This window comes from Felis catus, chromosome C1, assembly GCF_018350175.1.
Source record: "Felis catus isolate Fca126 chromosome C1, F.catus_Fca126_mat1.0, whole genome shotgun sequence".
Classification (NCBI taxonomy): Eukaryota; Metazoa; Chordata; class Mammalia; order Carnivora; family Felidae; genus Felis; species Felis catus.
The window spans coordinates 29022862-29046331 of record NC_058375.1 but is presented as its reverse complement, the minus strand read 5'-3'; the positions used below and the strand labels follow the sequence as shown (position 1 = coordinate 29046331).

Below are 23470 nucleotides of genomic sequence, written 5' to 3'. Positions count from 1 at the left end.
GCCGTGGTAAGGGGTGATGGGGGAGCTACTGAGACAGAGAGGTCACACGGGTGGGAAGCTGAGAGTGGAAGGAAGCAAGGAAGCTGTCCATCTGAAGGACTGTGCAAAGGCCCTGAGGCGAGGAAGGGTTTGCAGTGGTCGAAGAAGCCCAGCGAGGCAGAGGCTGAGAGAGCAGACAGCTGAAGCCAGAGGGATGCGGCCTTATAAGGGATGGTGTTTGGATTTGATTCCAAGTACAATGGAAAATCACTGGGAGGTTTAAACAGGGTAGTGAGTGATGGGATCTGCCTTATAATTTTTCAGGTTTTTCTCCGGCTACCGTGCGAAGCCTGTGCCGGTGGGGGGATAGAGCAGGGGGGATAGTAGGGGACGCTCACAATCGGCCAGGTAGGCAGCAGCAGTAGGTGAGGAGTCCGTGGGTTTGGGCCGGGTCTGGAGGTAGACCCAACAGGATTTGCAGATGGAGTGGATGTGGGAGGGGAGAGGGGTGAGAATGAAAACAACTCCCAGTTTCCTGTTTATCAGGTTCACTGCTGTTTACCAAGAAGGGGGCATCTGGGGAGAAAGAGGTTCTGGGTAGGGATCACGAGTTTAGTGTTAGCAGAAGGAAATTGAAGGCGTCCCCTGGCTGTCTCAGCTGTCTTGACGAGGGTGGGGCCCGGGTGGCTTGAGGGGTCAACGCTGGTGGCCGAGGGCCCAGTTGAGCCTGGCTGTGGATTTGCAGCAGCCCCCGTCCCAGGTAGCTGGGGGATTGTCCTGCGGAGCTCAGCAGGAAGAGGCAGAGGGTTTGCCCGGGGAAGGCCAGCACCGAAGTCATCACTGAGTCGTCAATATGTCAAGAACCTGAGTGAGGAGGAAGGGAGCAAGGGGTCTGGAGCAGAAGGAGGTTATGGTGGGGGGCCTGGGGGCTCTGGGAGGTGGGTCTTAGAGCCTGTGATGTCAGTGATGGAACAGTTTGGGGGCCAAGAGGGCACGGCCACGTGAGCAGGAGCCTGCAGTGAAGCGGACGAGAATATCGGCACCGTCTGGGAGGTCCAGGAGGTGACAGTGGCGCCGGCGTGGAGAAGGTCCCCAGGGTGATGCTTGAGGCTGCTGTGGAGAAGAGGACCTCGAGACCGTGGTCAAAGTCCTGTGTGAGCAAAGAAGGCACCACGGGGCCTGTGGCAGGTAACGTGGGTGAGGAGGGGTGGGGAGGGAGAGCAGCAGGAATCGAAAGGATTGGGGGCATTCGAAGGACGGTGGAGGGAGGGCCATGAAGGGAGGGTCAGGGGGAGAGGAGGCCGCTGGCACAGGCTGGCTCCTCACTCCTCGTGAGGGAGAGCCAATGGTTTTCCGGACCCCGCAGGGTGAGAGCTGCGTGTCCCAGGTGTGCGTTAGGGGAACCCCGTCTCCGTTACGACAAGATGGAGAACCTGGGAGGCTGTGTTTCTGGTGTCCCGGACACAGCTGGCCCTCTGGAAGGGATGTGGAGGGGGGAAGGGGAAAAACAGAGCTGTGCTCTTTGGGATGACCCCCTTATCCTCTCTCGCGGGGGCTCCTCACCCCCTGCCATGTCTCCCCCAACCTGCCTCTCACCCACCTCGTCAATGCTGGGGGTGGCCCACTGCTCTCAAGGTAAAGTCCCTGCTCTTTAGCCTGGTACCCAAGCCCCCCTTGGAAGATTATCGTCTACCGCCCTCCCGCCACCTCGCTCTCGTCCTAAATCTCCGCACAGCAGAACTCCTTAGGTCTCCGAGGGCGCCACCGTGCATCAGGCCTCTGGACCCCCACACGCACCGCGCCCTCTGCCCGGAACACCTTTTCCATCTCATGTGCCTAGAAAATGCCAACAAGTCTTTCAAGCTTCTCTGGAGAAGCTTCTCTGACTCCCTCCAGGAGTGGTGATCACCCCTTATTTTGTGCTGTCGCTTTTCCCAGTCTTCCTTGTCTTATAAATCGGTCTGTCCCACTAGTCCCGGAGCCCCTCGGGAAGACCGACAGTGTGACGTTCGTGTCTCCACCCTCCATCACCAGCCTGGTGCCTGGGATACAATCACACTCAGTTAATATTTAATGCACTAGAGGACAAACTCATAGCTAATTACAAGAGCCAGCGCGTACTAAGTACTTGCTATAATTCCTAGCACTGTGCTAAGCTCTTTAAATCCGTCACTTTTGGGGCGCCTGGGTGGCTCAGTCGGTTGAGCGTCTGACTTCAGCTCGGGTCATGATCTCAGGATTTGGGAGTTCGAGCCCCACGACAGGATCTGTGCTGATAGCTCAGAGCCTGGAGCCTCCTTCGAGTTCTGTGTCTCCCTCTCTCTCTGCCCCTCTCCCCGCTCACACTCTGTCCCTCAAAAATGAATAAATGTTAAAAATAAAATAAAATAAATCCATCACTTTATATTAGCCCCATGAGAAGGGTAGTGTAGATACTGTCCTTATACCCATTTTACAGATGAGGGGACTGAGCCTCAGGGAGGCGAAGTGACTTGCGCCAAGGACGTTGAGCTAGTTGGTGGTAGAAATGGGCTTTGAACTCAGGGCTGACCGAGCTAATGGCTAATGCGATCAACCATTATCCTGTATTGCCCCCATGAAAGAGAGAATAACAAGATCTCAGAGATTAACAGGGTCGGGGAGACTAAGGTTTGTGGGGGAGTCTGTGATAAATTGATATTAACAAAGTCAGTTTTGTGTGTGTGTGTAACACGGATGGCCACGGTCACTGTTGGTTGCCTGCCCAGAAGCCCATTGTCCCTTCTTCAGTGCAACAGAGTTCTGCTTTTGTCCATGAACACTCTTCCCCACATAGTCCTGATTGGTCTAAGCTGATAGCATCATCCTTCTTGTCTGCAATTGGTTCACTGGTGGACATGTGATCCGGTTAACTTAATTAAAGAAAATTGTGGTCAATATATGTAACACAGAATATACCATTTTAACCATTTTAAAATGCCAGTTAACTCTTTAAAAACAGACTGCTGGACTTGTTGCTGGACTTAGTGGGGAAAGATGTGGTGCCTGGAGCTCTTGCAGCCATCTTGTGATCAGGAGGGCAGTAGCTGTGGTGCTGAGGATGACAGAATGAGAATATAGGAAAGAATCTGATTCTCGATGTGGTTGCTGAGCTGCTGGATCATTCCTACCTCTGCCCTTCTTGATAGATGAGATAATAAACCACCCTGCTGTCTAAACTTTTTTGAGCTGGTCTTCTGTTACTTGTAGCTGAAGGTATACTGGTAAGGTGACAACCCCGCTGGGAGAACAGTTCTCACCTGGTAAAGGATGATGTAAACTATAAGGAACTTTGCTGATCTCTAGGAGCTACAGCCCAGGCCTGGATCCACTGACCTTTGGTCTTCTAATGAGAAGGGTGATCTTGATTTGGGTAAGGAATGATAATGACCTGAGATGTCATCTGAATCAGCTGGCAGGATCTACAAAAGGCACAATCCTAGCTGTCCGGAGGTTCAGTTCACCAAACATCAGTTAGGTATGTCCATGGTGCTGGGGTCCTCAGGATGAATCAGACACAGGTTTTGCCCATAAGAGGCTCACAGTGCAGTGGGAGAGACCATCACAGGCCAGTGATGAGTGATGTATAGGTCTACACAAGGTCCGGAGCCTGACGTGCAAGGTGGCTGGGTAAAACTTCATGAGGGCATTTTGAAAGACAACAAGAGAAAGGGTCAGAGAGAAAAAAAAAGCATTTCTTGGAAGAATGGACAACATATGCAAATTCGGGACCACCTGGCTCCCTCGGGGAAAATTACAAGTCATTTAGCATAATGGCAACTGGGCTGGCCACCTACAGGTCATATGTCTCTGGGCAAATTACTTGATGTTTCTGAGGCTCAGAACTCACATTTATAAGAGAAAAAGAAAAAAAAAAGGAAAAGCAAATGGCTGCAAAATTAGGCAACAGAATATATATGCAAAGCACAGGGCTTGGCATATATTAGGTGCACAAGAAATGCTCTTTATGTTCGTCACATGGTTCTAATTCATTATCTTCCCTGACCCAGGTGGCTTTCTTCCCTTTCTCACTCATTCCTGAGCCTAGTAGTGAGGCCCCCCAACTCCCGCAGACTTTTCCTCAGGCAGGAAACCCGAGCCCACGGCCTGGCCTAAGACATCTTCTAGGGCTGGATGGTTTGTGTGATTCCTTCTCTTCTCTCTCTTTTTTCCCCTAAATGCAACAAAATAAAACCAAACAAAAAGCCCAACGCCTGGCGAGGCTTGTCAGGGAGTTATGCAAGTGTGTAAAAAAATAAAATAAAATAAACACTGCGTTTTCGGCATTTGGGGCTGTTTGATTAGGCACGGAGCAGAGCCAAGGGCCGGTGAGACATAGGGAAAGCTCAGGGCAGAGTGGACAGGGGAGCGGCTTTGAGAGGGAGCTGGGGGTGGGGGCAGGAGCAACTTGGAAATGGCTGTTTGCCTCTTGCAAACTTGGCAAGGCTGTGGCTGAATGAGCCCAGCCACTGGGCATTTGGGACCCAACTGCTCCACATTCTTTGGCCATTCACCATCCCTGTTCCCTGGCCACCAGGACACTCCAGGGGTCATTCCATCTATTCCCCTGTCACTGTAAAAGACCCTGCACCCTTGTCTCAATAGTTAGGGCTCCCGCCTCCCGTCCTGAGGAGATCCCACAGCCTGTCTTGATTACTCACCACCCCTATCCGCGTCCCCAACCTCCCCCCCCCCCCCCCCCCGCCATCAGTATAGCTTTTCTGCTCTAACTTAACTCCTGCTAACTACAGTTTTAGCCCATTTTCCTTTAACCAGTCTGAAATGAAGCTGGAGAACAGCTGTTTGCCGCCCCAAGACGTGAGTCTCCCTCCCTCCCTTCATCAGGCTTGACTTCAACATCATGTGGGTCCCTGCGGGTGTCCGCAGCCCTTCAAGACACTCCACAGGCATTCACAGCTCCCCCGCCACTCACCAGGCTGTTGTAGCTTTCGTTTCACTGAACCCTCAAAACAGATGAGGCTCAGAGAGGTTAAGTCACTTAGGTAGGGCCACACAGCTGGTAAGTGATGGAGCAGGGGGTTGACTCTGGGTTTTATTTCAGAATTCCCCCCCCCCACCCCCACTCTTCGGCAGCATGTCCGTGTGGAGGCGTCCTCGCCCGGATTTACCAGAATCTCACAGCCTCACATTTCCTCTGAACTGGGAAGATGCTCTGAAGACTCTACCCTGAGAGGAGGAGGGCGTGGCCAGGACCACGGGCCCTGTCGAGCCTGTTCCTTGTCACTTTCTAGATTCCTGATAGGGAAACTGAGGTTTCGAGAGGCTCTCAGACCCAGTTCTGACCCCCACGATGCCTGGAGCTGCGGCGGGTGCTGCGGCTGCGTGGAATCCCCAGGGTGCGGGGCGTGGGGAGGGGAGGAGGCAAGGGCAGAGGGTCTGCGCCAGGCCCCAGAGGACATGTGCCGCGGCCAGCCCCGCGCTCCACGCGCAGCGCCCCAGCTGCGGGCAAGCGCTTGCGGGAGGGGGCTACGGACTCCCGGGCCTGGCACTCCAGTCCGTTTTTTGCTGCGGATCCCGGCAAGGGGGGCCGGCTCGGGGGGTGGGACTGCAAAGGGGGGGGGGATTCCCTCCCTCGTGCGAGCGGAGGACTGGCCCCTCTCCGGGCTGGGAGCTCCGGCCGAGCGGAGGCGCGACGGAGAGCACCAGCGCCGGGCGGAGAGCGGGGAGCGGACCGCCAGAGTGGGGCTTTGCGGAGAGCGAGGGCCGGACCGAGCCGCCCCAAAGGACCGATGCGCCGGGTGGGGCGCTGGCCCCGGAGGGCGTGAGCCGCCCGCAGATTGAGCAACTTGGGAACGCGCGGGCGGAGCGCGGGCGAGCCGGGCGCCCAGGACAGTCCTGCGGCGGGCGGGCGGGTGAGCCGGCCGCGCCCTCGCCCCTCCCGGGCCTGCCCCCGCCGCGGCTGGCAGCGCGGAGGTGAGTGCCCCCGGAGCTGCCCCGTCCTTCTCCCTGGCGCCCCCTTTCCCGGGACCCGGGGCGCCGCGGGCCGTGCCGTCGGGGCTCCGCCGAGCTGAGTGCGGGGGGTGGGGGCGGGGGGCGACAGCGAAGGGAAGGGGACTTCTGACTGCTGTCGGGTCGGAGGGCGGGAGAGGGCACCTCCTGGAGCCGCTCCTGCTTGTCCCGCCACCTCCGTCATCCCTCAAGCCAACGCGCAGCCCCCTCCCGGTTGCTGCCCGGGGTTCCCCTCAACCCCGCAGCCCCCGGTGACCGTCTTCACTCTGAATCTCATCCCATCTGACTCTGACTCTGAAACTGACCGAAGCTGATCGTTCTGGATTCCCCAAACCCATCCGCCCTATTCACCCCTCCTCCCCAAGCCAGAAGTTCTCGATCCCCTGGTGTCATCGCCTCGGATCCCTCTGAATCCCATGGCCCCCCGGTTCCCCCCCCACCCCAGTCCCGCAGCCCGGGTCCGGGTCCGACGTGGCAGGCAGCTAGCACGGCCTCCCCCAGTGCCCTGCGAGGTGGCGCGACTCCCTGACCCACGCGGGTCGGGCGCTGAGGGACGGGGGTACTGCTTGGTCGGGGAGAGGTGGGGGCTGTGTTCGCCCGGGGTTCAAAGGAGGGCAACCACGGATTCTGGGCGCGGGCGCTTGGGGGCAGGGCTTTTCTTGTGAAACTGGCCCCTTGGACTTGGAGAGTCCTCTTGGATTTGGGGGGACAGCCAGAGGTCCGCCTCCCCTCCCCCTGCACCTGCTGGGCCTCTCCCGGATAGTGGGGAGGGAAGAAGAATTTGCGCGCGTGGGGCGCAGATGGAGGGACGTGAAGGAGCCTTTCCCCAATGCCCTCGGTGTTGGGGGGTGGGGGGCGGCCCCAGCACCTGGCTTGGCTCCGGCCGACACGCTAATCCCGACAGGTCGGGCAGGCACGTACTTGGTCCCGCCCCCCGCCCAGCAATGCTTCTGCCCCCGCCCGCCAGCCGCGAAACTCTCCACCCGTAGCCGGTCCCGGGGAGGGTTAATGAGAAATTATCGGGATGGTTTACATTTTTGGGTCTGTATCCGGCCCCGGACGGAGTACCAATTTATCCTGATAGTGTTACAGGCGAGAAGGTGAAAGTGACTCCAACCTTATGGGGGCACCGAGTCCCCGCCCTCAGCTCCACCCCCGGCTGTGTTCCCCTCCGCAGCCTGTGCCCTTCTCTGGCGAGACCACCTAACAGGGAGGGCACCGCCTCTCTCCTGGGTCTCCCGCCCCAGCTCTGCCTCTGCCGCCAGTTCCTTCCCCACCTCCCTCCGGGGTCAGCTCCCTGTCCCTTGCCTCGCCCTCCAGACACCCAGTCCTAAGGTTGGTAGCCCTGAGACCCGTAACCTGTCTGGACCAGAAAAAAAATGGGAGTAATTCTACTTCCTTCCTAGAGTTGTGCTCAGTGAATGAGGGCCTAGCGCATGGCAGGTGGTGCAGGTACCTGATGAATATGAGCCTTTCACCCTGACCCTGGCCGAGACAAAATGCCCTTCCTTTCCCCCCCACCCCCCGGGGGTGCCCTGAGACCTTGATTACTGCCAGCAGTTCCCATCGCTGGCTCTGCCCATCCAGGGTAGTCTGTGTGTGTCCACTGCCCTTGAGGGTCAGGGGGTAGGACGGGCAGGGGCTGGCTGGAGCTAGCTGGATGCACCCACCTGTGATCTTCTGGGGCTGGGTTCCACCGTGTTTTCAGTCTGAGACCTGTCCAGCTTTAAAAATTGCATTTCACATAGGATTCTGAATTTTCAGCTTCTCTTTTTAAAAACATCAGAAGGTCTGACCATATGAAACCATTATTTCTGCCCACGGACAATCAATCAACTGAAAGTGCTTGAACTTTTTCCCATCCAGTGATAGGTGAGGGAGGCCAGTGTCATTTGCTCCAGTGAAATTCCGATGTGGATCGTCCTGCCCGTTTTCCAGCTGAGATCGTGGTTCCATAGTGATTCAGGTGGGAGAGGGCCAGGGTGAGCATGGCAATTGCCAGGCTGAAAGCTAAGCCAGAGTGGGGGTGGGGGGTGGGGGCGGGGAGGATTGAAGGGAATAGAAGGAAAGTAGAGGCAGGGCAAGGAAGGGAGCTGACCTTTGCCGAGCACCAAGCCTGATGTGCCAGGCACCGAGCCAGGCAGACACAGGAGATGCATAGGAGACCTTTCCTGCATAGGAGACCTTTCCTGCTCGTAGGACCCCATCGATACTGATCGCAGAGTGAGACCCAGGATTTAACACCAGTTGATCTGCGTGGCCTTCTCCTGCAGTGTTTGTCCGGTGTGAGGACCCACGGCACCCCGAGCGTGTATCTGCCAGGGGTCCCAGGACCTCACTTCCACACATGCCTCAATTAAAAGTTAACCCTGCCATGCTGAGTGATCGCATTGGGGCCAAGGCAACTGACCATAAAGATCCAAAAACGGAGATTGCGTAACAGCGCTCAGCATCGTGGTTGGGATCCAGATGATACCAAAACAAAATGAAACGCCCGTCTCGCTCTTTAGATGACCATTGGCGCGTCGACACAAAATTGTCTTCTTGGTCACAGAAAATACAACAGCTCTGAGCGAGCCGTTCTGAGCAGCGGCGTGCATTAACTCGTTTAAGCCATGAAAAACAACCACCCTCTTGCAGATAAGGACACTGAGGCGACCGCCCAGTCCCACCTGCGGTAACCGCTAACACATAGCGTGGCCAATACGGTGATCTGACTTCCGCCCTTAACCATCGTATGTTCTGCGGGCCAACCTCTGGCTGAAGACCCCAGTTCGATAAGCTCAGCCGGATGACGGTGATTTGTAGGCGATGGAAGTGTGTGGTGGGGGCTGGGGAGCATGGGAGGCTCTGGCAGTTCACGCAGGGAGTACTGGAGGGGCATGTAGGGGCTGGCATTTGGGGGTGGCTGGGGGCGTCTCCCCTGGCTCCGGCCGCAGCGCCAGGTGGGACCCGTCAGCCTCGTGTAAACACTTCTCCGGGCAGCTTAACCACTTGAGTGTGACTGGCCTTCAAAGCCGGGCGGGAGAGGCCGAGGAGGGAGGTGCTGAACTCCCTCGTGGGATAATGATTTATCTCCCATGCAGGTGGGCTCACTGGGGCCTCCCTGAGAGGCGAAGGGGAAAGGGACCGGGATGGGGTGGGCGGGGCACTGCCACTCTAGCATTTCAGATTTCTCATTCGTAAGCCAAAAACTCAGCCAACTCTCAGAGCAAGCCTGTGAAATAGGCATCTTTGTCCCCATTCTATAGATGAGGAAACTGAGGTTCAGGGAGGCTCAGTGACTCGTTCAGAGGCATCCAACCAGCAGACGGGAGGGCAGTGCTTCCCTGGCATCTCCAAAGCTTCCTGAAGGCTCGCTGTTTCCTTCTATCCCTGGGTGAGCGTGGGTGGGTCCGCACCAAAGTGTTCAGGGCAGTGCTCGGGCAGACCTCTCTGCTGGGAGAATGTGTGGGAGCGTGCGATCCTGAGCGTGAAGCGGGGTTTTCGGCCTCGGACTCCCCGGTCGGGCTCCAGACACATTTCACTGGGGAGGGACCAGCTCCCCCTGCCCCCATCACCCGGCCAGCGGGTCCAGAGACCTGGCTCTCGCTGGGCTGGGGGATTATCCCCATTCTCTGTGTCTCTGGCCAGGGCGGGCATCGCTGCCTCTTTTATCCTCTCACAAAGGCCAGGCCCGCAGGGCCTGCTGTGTCAGAGTTTCTGTGGCCGGGGGAAGCCTTACTTCCTTTTCTCCCGCCAAGCCCAGAGGGCCACGCAGAGTCTGCCAGCTTGTCGGGGGCCACTGCTCTAGCCCCACAGGTGAAAGGCACAGGGGTGACTCAGCACTGGGAAGAGAGGGCTGAGGGGTCCCTTACAGAAGGACAGAGAGAGCTCCTCTTCTAGAGAGAGGCGATTGCTGCAGCATGACGTCTGTAGGATAGACCTAAAGAAGGACTTCCAGTTAGAGCCCGGCCAACATTGGGCAGGGGTGGGGCCAGCTAGTTCCCAGTGATCCACAGATTTGATCTGTCTACCATATTCCAGCTGCTTGGGTAGCCGGCTCCAGTCCCAGGTTAGGGGACTCTGCAAACTTCCTGGGAGAAGGGGCAGATTCCTTCTACAGGGGTGCCGGGTGGGTAGCTTGTAACATTCAACCATTCTGAGTTCTCACAGTCTCCTGGCTAAGGAGAGCCACAGGGGAGGGTAGGAGGTATAAACTGGGGGGGACCGCGTGGTTCCCCAGAATTAACCTTTCTTTCTCCTCCCCTACCAGGTTGGTTTTTGGAGGCGTCCCTGCTGAAGTGACAGAGAGTTCTCCCACGTGACACCCCAAGGTGCCTTTGAGGAACGCTCTCTGGACCTCCCTATGGGCTGATGAAGAAGTTGCCTCCCCACACCCTCTCTGTCCCCAGCTGAGATTATGGTGGATTTGGGATACGGCCCAGGCCTGGGCCTCCTGCTGCTGACCCAACCCCGCAGGCGTTAGCAAGAGCCCTGCACTGTCCGCCCCCCCTCCCCAGAGACCACCCCTCCTACCAGGGGCCTGGAGTTGGCGAGTGACTATGCGGCTTGGGCTGTGTGTGGTGGCCCTGTTTCTGAGCTGGATGCATCTCGCTGCCGGCAGCCGGGGGATCAAGGGGAAGAGGCAGAGGCGGAGTGAGTAATGGAGCGGGGCCGGACCACCGCTGGCCTTGGGAGCGGGCGGGGGCCGCCTGGGGACTAGAGGGCCATCGGTGGTTTCCTTCTCTGATGACCACTGCAGATTCTACTTGTCTATCGCCACTTCGTACTTTCCTCAGTAGATTATCCTGCTTGTGGATTATCCAGCTTGTGGATTGATCTGGGGAAGATTACCCACTCTGCAGATTACCCACGTTGTCTGTTTTCCCCTTTGTAGACTCTGCTTTCTAGATTAACCTCTCTCTTGTGAGGATCCAGTTTGTGGATTATGCCCCTTTGACATAACACCAGCTTTGTGTGGTATCCATGGAGATGTGTCCCCTACCGCTGTGGCCTGGGGTTCATGGTCCTCTCCTCACCGACAGGCGTTCAGGGCTCTTTTCTTTGAGTCTTGGCTGGAGTGCAGCCCTCAACCCCTTGGGGTCAGGAACTCTGCTCAGCTTGGGCAACGGCTTTCCCTGCCCAGATCACCGGGCAGAGACAGTGGAGCACAGAGGCTCGTGAGACTATCCACTCCCGTGGTTTTTAACTCCGCCCGGTGGGATTCAGGGAGCCGCACGGGGGGCTGAAAGGGAGGCAGTGGGAAGGCGTCTGGCCCGCTGCCCACCCAACCAGAGTGCCTCACTCTTCCCTGCTTTCGGTAAGATTCCACGTAAGATGTCACTGGAAAGAAGGGTCCTCCCAGTTTAAAAACTAAACCGAACTGAATTCTATTATTGTACAGATGGGGAAACCGAGGCTAGGACACGGGAGGAGATAATAGGCCTAAAGACACAGGGTCGGTATTGGAACATAATTAGTTCCTGTGAGCCCAGTCTTCCTAAAAACAGAGCTTGATGGAAATCGCGACTGACTGGGTAGCCCTGAGAGCCCTCGGGCCTCAGCCTGGCTCCAGCAATGGGGGACCCGTACCTGCCCAGTATGTAGTGGGAGTGGCCACTGTGTGTATGGGACCGTGCCAGGGAGAAGGAGGAGGCCGATGTTACAGACCCCAAGGCCTGTCCCTCATAAAAGATGCCACGCCCCCAGGCCGGAGGCTCCACAGAAGTGTGGCACAACCAGACGGAGGCCCACGAGTAAAGGTGGAAAGGCAGTGGAGATTTGTCGGGCCTCTGCGGGAGCGGCCAAGGCCAGAACCCAGCCCAGGGAGAGAAGCTCAGAGAATTGGTGAAGCTGAAAATCCCCAGCTTAACAAACAATTAGAGACGGTTAGGTTTAATCAGCAGCGAGGCCTTGATTTTCCTCCCTTCCTTTCTGTTGCGGCCAGCGTTTTGGACTCCATGGGCCAGATGCGGTTTAGCGGTTCATAACCAGTCTCCTCTGTTTCCAAGATGGGAGAGAGAGAGAGAGAGAGAGAGAGAGAGCAAACGGGAGGGAGGGACGACTCGTGCTCCCGCGACGCACACTGGCGGTCACGCTTCCCGCTCACAAGCAGAGCCACGCATCCCCCACCTCCCTCAGCCAGGGGTCGAAGAGCTGGGTTCAAGACTTTTGTACAGAAAAAAAATAAGTGAATAAAAAGCACTGGCCTGAGCCTGCAGAAAGGGCTCGGTCCCTGCAAAGGGCCATCAAATGCAGCAATTTGGATGGGTCTACTTTTTTTTTTTTTTTAATGTTTATTTATTTCTGAGAGAGAGAGAAAGCGTGAGTGGGGGCAGGGCAGAGAGAGACGGAGACACGGAATCCCAAGCAGAGTCCAGGCTCCGAGCTGTCAGCACACAGCCCGACGCGGGGCTCGAACTCACAAACTGTGAGATCGTGACCTGAGCCGAGGTCAGACGCTCAACTGACTGAGCCACCCAGGCGCCCCTAGTCTACGTGAGATTTTATTCATATCTATTTATGTGTCGTGAGCTCTTTGTAAAACACCAAGCTCTGTATAGACTTTGGGATGCACGTCACTGTTATATAAACAACGTGTGGGCCATCTTGCGCTCGGGTTTTCAGGGTTGAGGGGAGGGAAGAAAGAGGCCCAAGATGTGGTGTGTGGCTACCCTGGCCTCCTAACCACTGGACGGCAGAGGAGGCTGGCTGGCTGTGCTGTGAGCCTCTGGTCTGTCGACTCTGCCATCATCTGTAACTGCGTGTCAGTAGGGCTGTTAGAAGCCACCCCATGCGGCTCTGATCTGGAGGCACACACCAGTTTTGGGTCCAGAAATGGCTGGTCGCATGTCTGATGGTCTCCCTGCCTGGAGGGGGAGAAACTGAGCAAAGTGCTCTTCAGTTGTGAGTTACGAACCCTGGCAGATCGACTTCCTCCTCTCCTGTTTGCTGAGGACGCATCCCCTCCCTGAATCCCGTCTTCACTCACTCCGCCTCTTGTCTTCTCGCCCTCTCCGGAATGCCTTCCCACCTGGACTTTGTGCCCCTCACCCTGCCCTCATGTTCTCACTACTCCTGGCATTGAGGGCTCCTTCCCCTTACTGAGACCCTTCTCCTAACTGATTCCTGGGCCCCTTGCTTAGTCCTGCTCCCATGAAGCCCCCATTCCTTCACTGAACCCTGACTCCCCCATCCAACCCCATCCAGACTTTGTTGGGGAAGTGAGATCAGGGGAGACTTCCCGGAGGAGACGACTTTCGTTCTGAGGCTTGAAAGAGTTACTCAGGCTCAGGAAGTGGCAGAGAATGTTCCAGGAAGAAGGACCGATTTGAGCAAAGACACGCAGGTGTGAAATAGTGTGATGTGGCCAGACCCCCCCCCCCCAAAAAAAATAGTTGTGGATGGCTGAGGGGTAGTGTTGAGAAGTGAGGAGGGTAGGATCAATTCAGGGACGCATTCCAGGCCAGGTGGAGAAATTAATAAGGCCAGATGGGTCTCAATTCTGCTGGTAATAGGGAGCCATTGAGGGATGTTGGGCAGGGGTGTTTTGGCTTTAGGAATATCAACTTGCAGGGGTTTTACACAAGGATGAAAGAGCCACACAGGCCGCAGGGGAATGGCGGGGGGAGGGCACAGCCTTGCCTTCCTGGCCTGGGGAAGCTGGCTTCACTGAGGACTTGGGGGAGGGCAGGCAGAGCCGTGGGAGAGGGTTTTGTGAAGAGGTTGGGAAGCAGGCTCCATCCCTACTCCGAGTGCCCTCCACTTCATCCAGCCCACCCAGCCTCCTCAGCCAGGCTGCGGCCCTCCAAGGCTGCCTCCCCCCTATGCCTCCCTCCATCGTAGGCAAAGGGTCCTTTCGTATGGTGAATCTGGCCATGCCCTTCTGCGGTCACCTTCCCTGCCAATAGGAAAAAGCCCTATGTTCCATTCTGTGAATGCACTAGGATGTTCGGTGCCTCAGAGCCTTTGCACAGGCCGTTCCTCCTGTCTGGCACACCCTCTTCACCTAGCCGGCTGGGTAAGGGAGTGCCTTTCATTACTCATCCACTTACACGGTGCTAGCCAGCCCTGCCTGCCGCATCCCTGGGTGGGCCTTTGTTTATATCTCCAGGTCCCCAAGCTCCTAGCACTTCTGGGCACGTGTTAGGTGTGCCATAAACGTCTGTGGAATGAACGAGCCTCGGTTTTTCCCTTTGAATCATTACGCGCCCCCCAACACCCACCGTCTTCCGTGGACCCCCCTCTCCCCTACACAGACCCCCCTCCCTATGGCTGTCCATTGCCCCACTGCCCGTGCATTTGTCTCACTAAGCCGAGAATAGCGTTGGGTTCCTATCCTTCTTGGCCAGCTTCCCTTTCCTCGTTGAACTTCCCAGCTTCTCTCTGAGCCCCTCCTCCTCTGCTGGCCTGTGAAGCAAGTGCGGCCAGGCTGCTCAGCCTCTGCCCGGGAATGCCTCTACTTCCACGGTGGAACCACGGATGCCCACGGCTTCCACGGACAGATCCCCGGGTTCTCTTCCCCGCCCCGCAGCTGATTTCTCGAAGGAGATGGCTCTCCTTCCTCTGCTCCTCGACCGCTGCCCTCTGCCCTCGCCCCCACCAGGGGCGCCAACCCCTGTCCTCTGCTGCCTCGTTATCTGACACCTCAGCAGCCCGGGTCCTGCCCAGGGTGCTCTCCTCTTGGCTTCCACTGAGTTAGGTCCCTACCTGTCCGGTTGCCCCTTCGCAGCCTCCTAGCCGCCCTTCTTTCTTCTGTCCCTCCCTTAACTTCCTAATTCCTCCTCTCACCCTCTGTGCCCACCGTCCGCTGCCTCATGGGCCCCCATGCCTTCGGGACTGTTTTCGTGCCAAGGACTCCACATCGAGGTCTCCAGCCAAGGTGTTTTTTTCTCTCGAGCTCCAGAGCTACGGGCTCGACTCCCTCATAGACACCTTCCCCCGGATGCCCCACAGGAACCACAACCTCAACCCATCCAAAACCCGACTATGCATCATCTCCCCCACCCAAACCTGCTCCTCTTCCTGCGGTCCCTCTCTCGGTGAAGGGCCAACAGCCACCCTGTCACGCAAGCCCGACACCTGGGAGTCACCCTCGGCTTGCACTCTCCCCAGCCTCTCGGCCCCACGTCCAGCCCATCACCTGGTGTGGTTGCTTCTCCCACCTGAATATCTTACCTATGTCTGCTCCTTTGCATCTTCTTGGTTCATCTGTGTCTCTTCGAGCTGAGGAGTCTTCCTGCCTCCAGACTGCCGTCCCCGCAACCCTTTCTCCATACCACACAGTGATCCTGACCACGTCTCCGATTTCAAAGCCCCCAGTAATTCCTCACTGCCTGTAGGGCAGTGTCCAAACTCCTGCGTACAGGTTTAAGACCCTTCCTCATCTGGGCCTGCTTCCCTCTCCAGCTTTCTGTCTTACTCCTCCCTCCGTGGTCCACCCCCCCCCACCATGCTGATTTCAGACCCCGAGTGCTCCACGCTTTCTCTTGCTGTGTCATTGAGAGATCCGAAGAGAAATGCACACAGAGGTTTGTTGTTGGTTGAATGCGAGGAGGATCGCAGTATTCTGAGGGGCCTTTTGCAAATCTGTCCTTAACAGAAGTGACAAGGACGGAATGAATGAGCATGGGGACATAGCTATAGTGGCCGGCAAATGGGACACCTGGATCAGTTCAATTATTGAAACCCAGGCAAGATGGGGTGCCTGGGTGGCTCAGTTGGTTAAGACTCCCGACTTCGGCTCAGGTCATAATCTCGTGGTTCACAAGTTCAAGCCCTGCGTCAGGCTCTGTGCCGACAGCTCAGAGCCTGGAGCCTGCTTCGGATTCTGTGTCTCCCTCGCTCTCTGCCCCTCCCCCGCTCATGCTCTGTCTCTCTCTTTCTCAAAAATAAATAAACATTAAAAAATTAAACAACAACAAAAAAGAAACCCAGGCAAGAATAGAGGGAACATTCATTTCAACAATGTATTCAGTAAGAATCTTGCATAATAGAGGAGGTAATGTCTTGGGGGTAGAAGCAGTACCTAAAATCTGCAGTACCTTATTAATTTGTAACACAGCCGAATAAAGACTCAAAGTGGAAAAGTAGTCCCCAGGGCTCCCGCGTAACGCCAGTGCAACATGTGAGTAATTTTGCTCTTAGAAGAACTAAACCAAGAACAATATTAATTGTTAAGTGCACTGGTCGATTAACACTGACTCTATGCAACTAAATTCTATACTTAAAAAAAAACAACAACAATCGACCTCTACTTCTGGTCCCCACGTCACCCGGCGTGGTCCTGCCCTTGGCCTTCCTAAACTTCGTTCCCTCTGCCTGGAGCACGTGTGGGCCGCGAAGCCTTGGCCAAGTCCCGTCACTTCTCCAGGTCCTCCCCCGTAAAAATGAGGATGATAACGTAATAACAGCACCTGCTTCATGGATTGTGCGAGTTAAGTGAGTGAACACTCGATGACCTCTGAGGACAGATTCAGTTCTGGACGCTTGGTAGTTAGCAGCCGTTGCCGTGGTTACCGCGTTGTTACATGGTTGTGTTCGTCATGGTCTTTTTCGATTCTTCTGCTCGCCTTCTTAACTCCAACTCATTCTCCTGTTCTGAAATCAGGGATCACTCCTCCCAGCAGCCCTCCAGAGTGGACATCCTCACGTCCCTCTCCGGTGGTGGCAAGGGAGGCACACTAGACACTGTGTTTCGCCCCAGGTCACAGGCTGGGGACTTGGCTCCAGCTCTAGGTGACTCGGAAGCCTGAGCTGGGGGTCCACTATGCTGCGTGTAGTGGCAGTGGTCCCGCCGTCTGTTCTGATCCTCCCGGCCCTCCGTCTGCAGCCCGTGTCTCTAGCCCCTCGCTGCAGGCTGGGTCCTAAGTGGCTCATAACCTCTCTCCCTGTCCCCTTCTCCACCTGCTTGCCTTCCCATGGAGTGAGCCTCCTTTACTGACCAGCCACACTGTTCTGCCACCTACCCTAGCGCTCACCCCAGACTCCTCCCCCCTGTTGGTCACTTCCGCCCACCGGTTATAGTCCCTAAGCTTCTCTCAAATCTGTTTCTGTCCATCTCCAACTGGGCAGAATTTTCTTTCAGACATTCTCATCTTCCTCACCTGGATGATCTGGTCCACTTCCTTCCAAATGGCCCTTCAGTCTCTGGTCTCCACCCACGCTGCCAGAGGAACCTTGCAACGTACAAATCAGCCCGGGTCCTGCACCTTGCCAATAGCTTCCTCCTGTCTAATCAGCTCGGAGAAATGTCCCAGGAAAAACTCTGCAAAACAAGGGTTCTGTGGCCAAAATGTTTGGGAAACAAAGTTTCCTCTGTCCCCCTCCTAGGGAGCCACTGCACAGGTTGAATAAAAGGGTTGAAGACGCCCTACGGTAAAGAATCCTGTTTAGACCTATGGGACCCAGCGGTTCTCAGTCTTACCTGACGTAGTGGCCTTTTCTCCACAGCCTTTGACGAACATCTAGGGGAGAACATGGTCCCAGGAATGCTCTTTGGGAAACGCTGCCTGGCAGGATCAAGTTCAAATTCCTTACCGTGATATCGAAAGCTCTTATCTTTCGCCATCCCCCTCCCTACCCCTCCTGCACCCCAAATTATCTGCAATTCCGCTGGCTGTTTTACACCTCTGTGGTCCTGTTCCTAGAGGGCCGTGATCTCTACTTCCTAATGGACAAATCTCTACGGATTCTTCAAGAGTCGGCCCAAATGGCGCCTCCTTTGTGACTCCTTCCCTCTCTTCTTTTTGGGTTCACTATCGCCAGGCCTGCGGCTGTCAGCATTTGCCCGTCTGCAGGTCTGTCGGCACCACCGAAAGATCAGTTTGGAGGGTCAGGCGACCTCGTGTCCAGGCCCCTGGCGCTCACACTGCACAGGGTACTTGGGAGGGGCTCGGGGAGTGTTGGTTAAACAAGTCCATAAAGGAATGACATCGAAGGTTTGAGACCCCGTGCGGGGGCTGGAGATCACACCGCCTCAAAGGATGGCCAGGGTTTCTCAACCTCAGCATCAGTGCCATTTTGAACCAGACAATTTCTTGCGGGGGCCACCCCGTGCATTATAGGATGTTTCGTGGCATCCCTGGCCTCTCTCCATACCGGTAACAACGCCCCTCCCCGGTGTGACAGGTCCCTAGACGTTGCTACATATCCCCTGGGGAGCAAAATCGTCTCTGGTTGAGGCCACTGTTCTGGACATAGTTATTCTAGTTGTTTTCCTGTCTCTGACCAGATGATCCTTTGCTCAGATGGCTTAACCCATTGTCCTTCTTGACCTTAAACCTTTCTCAAGGCTAAAAAATACCCGCCTTCCATACCTGAGCCTTCGTACCTGAGGCTGAACCTTGCGTCCTCTGGGGAGGGCAGGGGTAGGTTCTGGGAAGCTTCTCCCGGAAGGGTAGAGCAAGCCCGGAGAGCGAGCCTGTGTTGTGCCTGGAGCTAGAGAGACACTTAGGGTGGACGAGGGCGCTTGCTTCAGGCATCTGTGCTAGTTCCCTTGAGAGATGACGCTGGGGAGGTTTACAAAGCAGTCTTAAAATGTTTATTCATTTTCGAGAAAGAGAGAGACAGAGCGTGAGCGGGGGAGGGGCGGAGAGAGGGGGAGACACAGAGTCGGAAGCCCTGAGCTGTCAGCACAGAGCCCGACGTGGGGCTCGAACCCACGACCCGTGAGCTCATGACCTGAGCCGAAGTCGGACGCTTACCCGACTGAGCCACCCAGGCGCCCCCACGAAACCGTCTTAAAGAGGTGCCATCCTGGCGTGTGCCTCCTGAGAAGCACGGTCATTGCGCGGGAAGCAGCCCCAATCTACTCACTTCCCGACCGTGTGGGGGCCTGGGAAAGACGGTGGCCTCGCCTACAGCCCCTCCTTCCCCCTGTCCCACCCTTGCAGTCAGTGCCGAGGGGAGCCAGGCCTGTGCCAAAGGTTGTGAGCTCTGCTCGGAAGTCAACGGCTGCCTCAAGTGCTCGCCCAAGCTGTTCATCCTGCTGGAGAGGAACGACATCCGCCAGGTGGGCGTGTGCTTGCCCTCCTGCCCTCCTGGCTACTTCGACGCCCGCAACCCCGACATGAACAAGTGCATCAGTGAGTGTGGGGAGGGCTGGAGAAGGCTCTGGCCCCCGGGGGAGGGTGCTTCGGACCGTTGGCGGCCGGCAGGAGGAGTAGAGGGGACACCGAGGGGTGGGGGGCAGGGATGAGGCTCCTGATTCAAGTATCCAGCTGCCAGCCAGACATCCCAGAGGGTCCAGTCTCCTCTCTGGCTCAGGGGGTCCACCTCAGAACCACATCTCCTGCCTCCAGACGTGCACCCACCTGCACTCCCGCAGGGTCCTGAGCCACTCACACCACCGACTGGAGAGCCGGCCTCTCGGCCTCTCGCTGTGACGCCTCCGGTCCATCCCATAACCACACGGTGCCCGCCGCCTCCCCTCTCCCTCCATCCTCACTGCCATGGTCTCGCCCAGGCTCCTGGCACGTCTCCTCTGGAATATTGCAGGAGCTTGTTTATCTGTCCTCCACCCCCACCCTCCCTCCACACCACAGCCAGAAAGCCAGGTGCTTCTGAGACGTATGTCCTTTCCCAGGACACTTCTGCTTGAACCCCCGCCCCGGGCTTCCCTGACTGCGGGGAAATTCAAGCCTCCCCTGCCTCCGCCCAGGTCTTCTCTCTGGCTGGGGTCCGCTCTATCAGCTGCAGCTCCGCGTGCTCTAAGGCACGGCCCGGCCCACCTCTGTTCAGGCTCACGGTGGCACCCTGGGGGACAGGCAGGGAACACACTCTGGTGACCAATGCCAGTGCGCCTCCCAGTTGGTCAGTGCCTCGGAGTTTAGAACGCATTTCCAGACCTCCTATCAGTCGAGCCTCACAACAGCCTTTGGAGGGAGGTGGGACCTAAGTGACAGGGGTCCTTCTTTTGGATGACAACGGTGAGGCCTGGAGGGGGAAATGACGGCCCCGAGATCGGCCCTGGGTTCTAATCTCAACTCTGCTTCTCACTCGTTGTGCAACATCGGGATTTTGCAGCCTCTCAAATCCTCATCTTTAAAATGGGAGTGGTAGTTTTTACCCCCCCTAGGGTTGTCATCAGAGGCATATAGAAAGCCCTAGATGTCTGGCGCTCTGTAAGTGGTACCTGCTGTTGTCTTTACTGTATTTCACCTGCGACCAAACCGAGGAATCAGCAAGAGAGGAGGGAGGCTAGCGGAAGAAACAGAGATAAAGCCAAGAGCCCAGGAGGCACAGAGGAAGGGTGGGGTGGGGTGGGGTGGGGTGGGGCGGGGAGCTTGTGAGGCTAGAGGTGGGGCCCTGGGGCTGCCCTCTTGGTCCTCGGGGTATTTGGGGTAGGAGTTCCTGGCTGTGCCAGCTCCTGGGAAACTGGCAGCCCCAGCTTCAGGTGCCAGAGACTGGGAGGAAGTTAGTCCCGCCCACGATCTGGGAAGGGAGAGATTGTGAAAGGCCCTGCCTACTTTCAGCCCTGTAACCCCCCCACCCCCCACTTCCCCAGAGGAGGGAGAGCTGGCAGGAGGGGATGGGGAGGGACCCAGGAGTCCAGCCGGGGTGGTTCTTGGAACCAGGCCTTACAGGGGGAGAGGAATTTGCCCTGGGATCTGTCCTCTCCCCGCCCCCCTCCAAGCAGACTCCTTTCGCAGGGCAGGGGGGGAACCAGAGCGTGGGATGTTGTGGGTGCAACGGAGAGAGGAAACCGTTGTATCCCTCCGTTCGACTCTGACCCTCTGACCGGGTGGCCCTCTAGGGTGCCACGACACGCTGGGACCCTTCTCTCTCGTCCCCACTGATCCCACAAGGTGTCCTGCCCTCCTCCTCTGAAAACAGCTGTCTGGGGCCTCACCTTGGTTCCAGGGCCTGGTGTGGGGTTTGGGGTGGAGTTAGCTGACTGTCCCTGGCAGACCCGAAGAGCGGCCACTTCGGCCTCCTCTCCCCACCCCGTCCTTGCCTTCCCTCCCACAGTCATGGCAGCTCCAGGCCAGAGTCCTGCCCTCGGGGAAGTGGCGGGGGGGGGGGGGGGGAGGTCTGCCTCGGAGGGGGGGCTTTGGGGATGGGAGATGAATCAGAGGGCCCCCATCTGGCCCTCTCCTCAGAGTGCAAGATTGAGCACTGCGAGGCCTGCTTCAGCCACAACTTCTGCACCAAGTGTAAGGAGAGCTTATACCTGCACAAGGGCCGCTGCTATCCAGCCTGTCCCGAGGGCTCGGCGGCTGCCAACAGCACCATGGAGTGCAGTAGTCCTGGTGAGTTTGCTGGGAGCTGCGGGCAGAGGGTGCGGGACCCCAGGGGAGGGGCAGGCGGGGTGGTATGGGGGGCAGGGCAAGCCTGGGGTTGGGGGGGCGTGCAGCAAAGCTTACCCCCCCCACACACACACACCCACGACCCTGTGGGGTTTCTCTGCCCTCTGCACTGAAGATGCCTCCAGGCACAGAGCAGGTGGGGGAGACTCCCGTGGAGAATTCTGGGTCGGGGGAGGAGGTGTGACCCTCCCCCCCCCCTTTCTCTCCCTCTTCCCTCGCTTCCTGCCAGCACAATGTGAAATGAGTGAGTGGTCCCTGTGGGGGCCGTGCTCCAAGAAGAAGAGGCTGTGCGGCTTCCGGAGGGGCTCTGAGGAGCGGACACGGAGGGTGCTCCACGCCCCCGGGGGAGACCACGCTGCCTGCTCCGACACCAAGGAGACCCGCAGGTGCACAGTACGGAGGACACCCTGCCCTGAGGGTGAGCTGTGGCCTCGGCCTCCCCAGGGCTGGGAGTCAGGGACCGCCACGGAGGTGCGGCCGCTTCCACCTCCTGCCTGTTGCCCAGGGCCAGATGGGAACCCCAACTCTGGGTGCCAGGTCCCGGCAGAGAGCAGTCCCCAGGACTCTGTGTGGTGGGAGCTGGGACCTTCAGTGTCCACATCCCTCCAGTTTCCCCATCTCTTGGGAGCCAGCAGAGGTTTGGCACCAGAAGGACCCTCGGAGGTCAGATGGGGGCACAGAAGGGGATGCTAAGACCCAGAGAGGTGCGGTGATGTGACCAAGGTCACACAGGCAATAGGCGGCAATGATGGGGCAGCTGGCCCTGGGGGCAGGGGAGTCGGGGGCTGTCCTGCTTGTCCTGAGAGCTGCACCGAACATCTTGTCCCACTGGGGCCCAAGGTCTGAGGAGGTCACAGGGATGAGGAGGGCGTCTGGTTCGTCGAGGGGTGGAGGGTGAGAGGCTCCCAGACCCCCGTCTCTGTGCCCATGTTGCAGGGTCCTCGGAAGTAGCCGCCAGTCAGAGGAAGCCTTGAGGTCCCCAGCTGCCTAAAGGCAGCGACTCCAGCCCCCCTGCTTCCCCCGCCCCGCTTCCTCACCACCACCCCCCCCAAGAGCCCTCGGCCATGCCCAGGGCCACCTCGCTTGCTGTGGGACATCCTTTGTTGACTCTTCCTGCTGTTGGGGTTGCAGGGCAGAAGAGGAGGAAAGGTGGCCAGGGCCGGCGGGAGAACGCCAACAGGAACCTGAGCAGGAAGGAGAGCAAGGAGGCGGGAGCCGGCTCCCGGAGACGCAAGGGCCAGCAGCAGCCGCAGCACCAGGGGACAGCGGGGCCGGTCACGCCTGCAGGGCTCACCTAGGGGCCTAGGGACATTCTTCAGCCTCCAGGCCCGTGCAGAAAGAGTCCAGCGCTGCTCTGTGTGATGAAAGCTTTACTGAACTGGAGCGCTGGGGGCACAGCGTTCACACACTCTCCATACGTATACGGACACACACACACACACACACACAAGGGTCCATGGCCAAACATGCAACCAGCGTACATGTGTGCATCCGTGCGCGCGCGCGCACACACACACACACACACACACACACAATCGAGGCCACCGGATGACACTTTTATCTCCCGGACGTCACCGTGTGAACAGGGTGGGGAGGTGGAGGGGTCACCTCTGCCTGGCAGAGGGCCCAGCGTCACAGACTTGGTTTGCGATGCTCCCAAGGGACATGTCAGAGAGACCATTTCCCCGCGTGCAAGCCCAAACAGAGTGGAGCCTTCTGGAGGAGCTGTTAGGATCAGTCCAGGGTAGCAGACAGGAACCAAAGCTCAAGGCCTGTTCAGCATCTCCAGCTGTGTGAGTTTATCATTGGAGAGTATTGTTACACACCCATGATCCGTGTCAGGGCTGCCCCGACTCTGAAAACTGCTTAAAAGTTTATTTCAAATTAAAAACAAAACCAAATGACAACAGTAGCCACAGGCAGCACGTTCCTTTGCAGGGTCCAGGGGTTGGTGGGGTACACGGGAGCAGGAAGGAACAGGGCTGAGTTTTGAAGAGATCCCCTAATGGCCTTCTGGACGGAGGGTCCAGAGCAGGAAGAAAACTTTGGGGATACTCTGAGGGTGATAACCAGCTTCTCTACATCCTTATTACTCAGAGTGTGGTCTGCGGACCGGCATCAACATCGTCACCGGGCGGCCCGTTAGAAGTGGGAGTCTCGGGTCACATCCCAGACCTGACGAACTAGAATCTGCGGTGTGACAAGGTTCCAGG

General features: G+C 57.4%; 1 protein-coding gene across 4 annotated transcripts; it reads left to right on the top strand.

Annotated features, from left to right (window-relative positions):
* The first annotated feature begins 952 nt into the window (after positions 1–952).
* RSPO1 (R-spondin 1) lies at positions 953–23169 on the top strand. Of its 4 annotated transcripts, none has more exons than XM_019836673.3 (6): positions 953–1167; positions 10223–10605; positions 18843–19034; positions 21051–21200; positions 21487–21675; positions 22389–23169. In XM_019836673.3, the coding sequence occupies exons 2-6, from the start codon at positions 10512–10514 to the stop codon at positions 22553–22555; spliced, it is 792 nt and encodes a 263-aa protein (XP_019692232.1). In that variant the 5' UTR covers positions 953–1167; positions 10223–10511; the 3' UTR covers positions 22556–23169. The 4 variants fall into 4 exon arrangements, with proteins under 4 accessions (XP_019692232.1, XP_023114260.1, XP_003989918.1 ...); XM_023258492.2 differs by lacking the exon at positions 953–1167 and adding an exon at positions 5622–5931; XM_003989869.6 differs by lacking the exon at positions 953–1167 and adding an exon at positions 9213–9346.
* The last annotated feature ends 301 nt before the right edge of the window (positions 23170–23470 follow it).